General features: G+C 51.1%; 1 protein-coding gene across 1 annotated transcript; it reads left to right on the plus strand.

Annotated features, from left to right (window-relative positions):
* Window positions 1-322: 322 nt before the first annotated feature.
* Window positions 323-1,468, plus strand: LOC128276688 (death-associated protein kinase related-like; the record flags this gene model as incomplete). The annotated part of the gene is made up of 4 exons (XM_053015147.1): window positions 323-523; window positions 594-769; window positions 844-1,174; window positions 1,255-1,468. Coding segments are annotated over 4 exons (922 nt in total), but the record flags the coding sequence as incomplete, so codon positions are not given.
* Window positions 1,469-2,466: the final 998 nt, after the last annotated feature.

Consider the following 2,466-nt stretch of genomic DNA (forward strand, 5'->3'; position numbering starts at 1 on the left):
CTGAGATCAAAAACGGATTGTGAAAATGGATTGCTAGAGTTTTTCGCCCATAATGACTAAGCCTTCTGCAACAGAGAGGCATTAAGAAGGTATTTTGAAAGAGGCAACAGCTTTTTCCAACAAAATGGTGCATATTTGGCGCAAATCGAGCAATTGAAAGTATCTTAAATAATATTTTGAAGTTCACGAAAAAAACGTCCATGACTTTTTAGACAGTGCCTTTTTAGATTGTGCCTTTTGTTTTTAAATATTGCTCATCTGCTGGGATCGAGCAACGTTCTTCTTCTGAGCTTCTACACGTGCCGTCTATTCCGACTTCCAGCGGCACGTACACGAAGGATTACCCACTGGCTTACCAATCTCCGAACTTCGTCCGTCACGGTGAACATCTAGAGCAGGCCTGGTGGAATATTGAAAACGAGATCGCAGTCCTATGGTTATGCTCCAGCTTGGAGCACATCGTGGACCTGCGCGCAGTGTATCAGGCGAACCCGGCTGTCCTTCCGGCACTCAACCTGAGATAGTAAGGAAAGCGGCGTCTTTCTTTCCCAAATCACACGCTAACTGGCCCCCAACGTGCCATCTTGTTCCAGTGTGCCCGGCATTAGCCTGCAGGAGATGCTCTGCTGTCAGCCGAATATTTCGGAGCAGCACGTGAAAATGGTAGTTCGCGATTTGCTTCGCGCTCTCAGAAGTCTGCACAGTTTGGGCATAGCCCACCTGGACCTGAGGCCGCCCAAAGTGCTGCTGTTGGGCGGCCGTTTCGGAGGTACGTCTTCAAACAATCAATCCAGGAATCATCCCCGAAGGCGTGCTGATAAAAACGGTTGCCTTTCTCCACAGAGGGTGTGAAGCTGTGCGGCTTTCGCTTCGCGCGAATGCTGTACGAAGAAGTCTTTGCAGTGCGCGACGTAACCATCGACGTTGACTTCATGGCACCGGAGGTGTTACAAGGAATGGCGGTATCATATGCGACGGACATTTGGTCCGTCGGCGTGATAGCGTACGTTATGCTGATGCGGCGCCTACCATTCTCTCCAACAAACGACACGTTGGCCAACACCTCGGAAAATCCCGTCACACGGGCGATGGCGTTCGCCGACAGTCTGCGTCAGCGCATGTCACCGCAGGCGCTCGACTTCATCCGTCGATGCACCATCCTGTGGGTCCCAAGGTTAGTGGAGTGCGCCCACAGCGGGGCTCAACCTGCCGGGTTCAGTGTCACTCAACAATTGTTGTCGTTCTATTTTGCAGCGATCGCCTGACGGTCGAACAGTGCCTGGCGCACCCTTGGCTGGCCGACGCCCCGGACCCCTTGTGGATGCTGCGTACGCTGGCGGACGTCTGCGCTACCGCATCACCAGCCAGTGCCAACCAACCCAGATCAAGTCCAGAACAGGAGCGCCGCCCAGTAGCCGCACTAGATTTGCGCATGAGAGCGGCTACAGGAGAGCGCGACCGCGTTCGGGTAAGTGGCGGGACGAGCGGGATAACGAGCGCACTTAGGCAACATAGGCACCGGCGCGTGGGACGGTCGAGGACATCAAATATCGAACCCCGTCCAGAGTATCCCGACACCGAGCGATCACCGCTGTAGGAAGCGCCCTTTTGTAATATTCAACCGATTTGTAAGTAACAGCCGAGGCCCCTTAAGCATGACGCCGAGCCCATCACGCCGACGGACCAAATATCCGTCGCACGTGACACTGCGTCTACTCCAGTATATCACCTCCAGTACCTTCTAGTCAGTGTCGATGGTTAGGTCGCGTAGTATAAGGACTTCTTCGTACATCATTCGGGCGAGACGAAAGCAGCACTTTTTGCGGCTTGAGATCGAGGTGGGCTATGCTCAAATTGTGCCGACTGCCAGAGAGCACGAAGAATATCGCGGATACACATTTTGACGTTCTGCTCTGGAATTATCGGCCGATTGCGGAGTTACCGGCCGATTCTCGTGCGTGGCGCACGATCTGCTCCAAGTAGGAGCATAGCCATCCAAGGATCATTTTTTTAAATAATATAAATGTGATAAATACATTTTAAGTCGATTTAAAAAAAGATATAGTAACGTTCAAACGACGCAAAGTAATCTGCACACCACTCTGCTTTGCTCGTTTCAGTTACCAGAAGTTAATAAGAATTTCGCTACATGTCACAATATGTATATGAGAAATGATTGCTACGAAATATTTAATATTTATATTAAATTAAGCTTACCGTTACTAGCATCGAAAAGAAAATGCGAGATCAAAGGCAGTTGTTGGCAAATACTTTAGTATTTGCACATTTTCAGTTTTATATGATTACTAGCAGGCCCGGCGAACTCTGTTTCGCCCCAGAGGCAATGGGCCCCCGGTGATAGGAGCAGTCGGTAACGCTCGTCCCTGTATCGCAGCTGGCCATGGGTTCGATTCCCGATTCCGGCGTTCCAGGGGGGTTGGCGCGGGACTAACAACCCGGCCCGTA

The sequence above is a fragment of the Anopheles cruzii genome, unplaced genomic scaffold, assembly GCF_943734635.1.
Source record: "Anopheles cruzii unplaced genomic scaffold, idAnoCruzAS_RS32_06 scaffold02070_ctg1, whole genome shotgun sequence".
NCBI classification, from domain to species: Eukaryota; Metazoa; Arthropoda; class Insecta; order Diptera; family Culicidae; genus Anopheles; species Anopheles cruzii.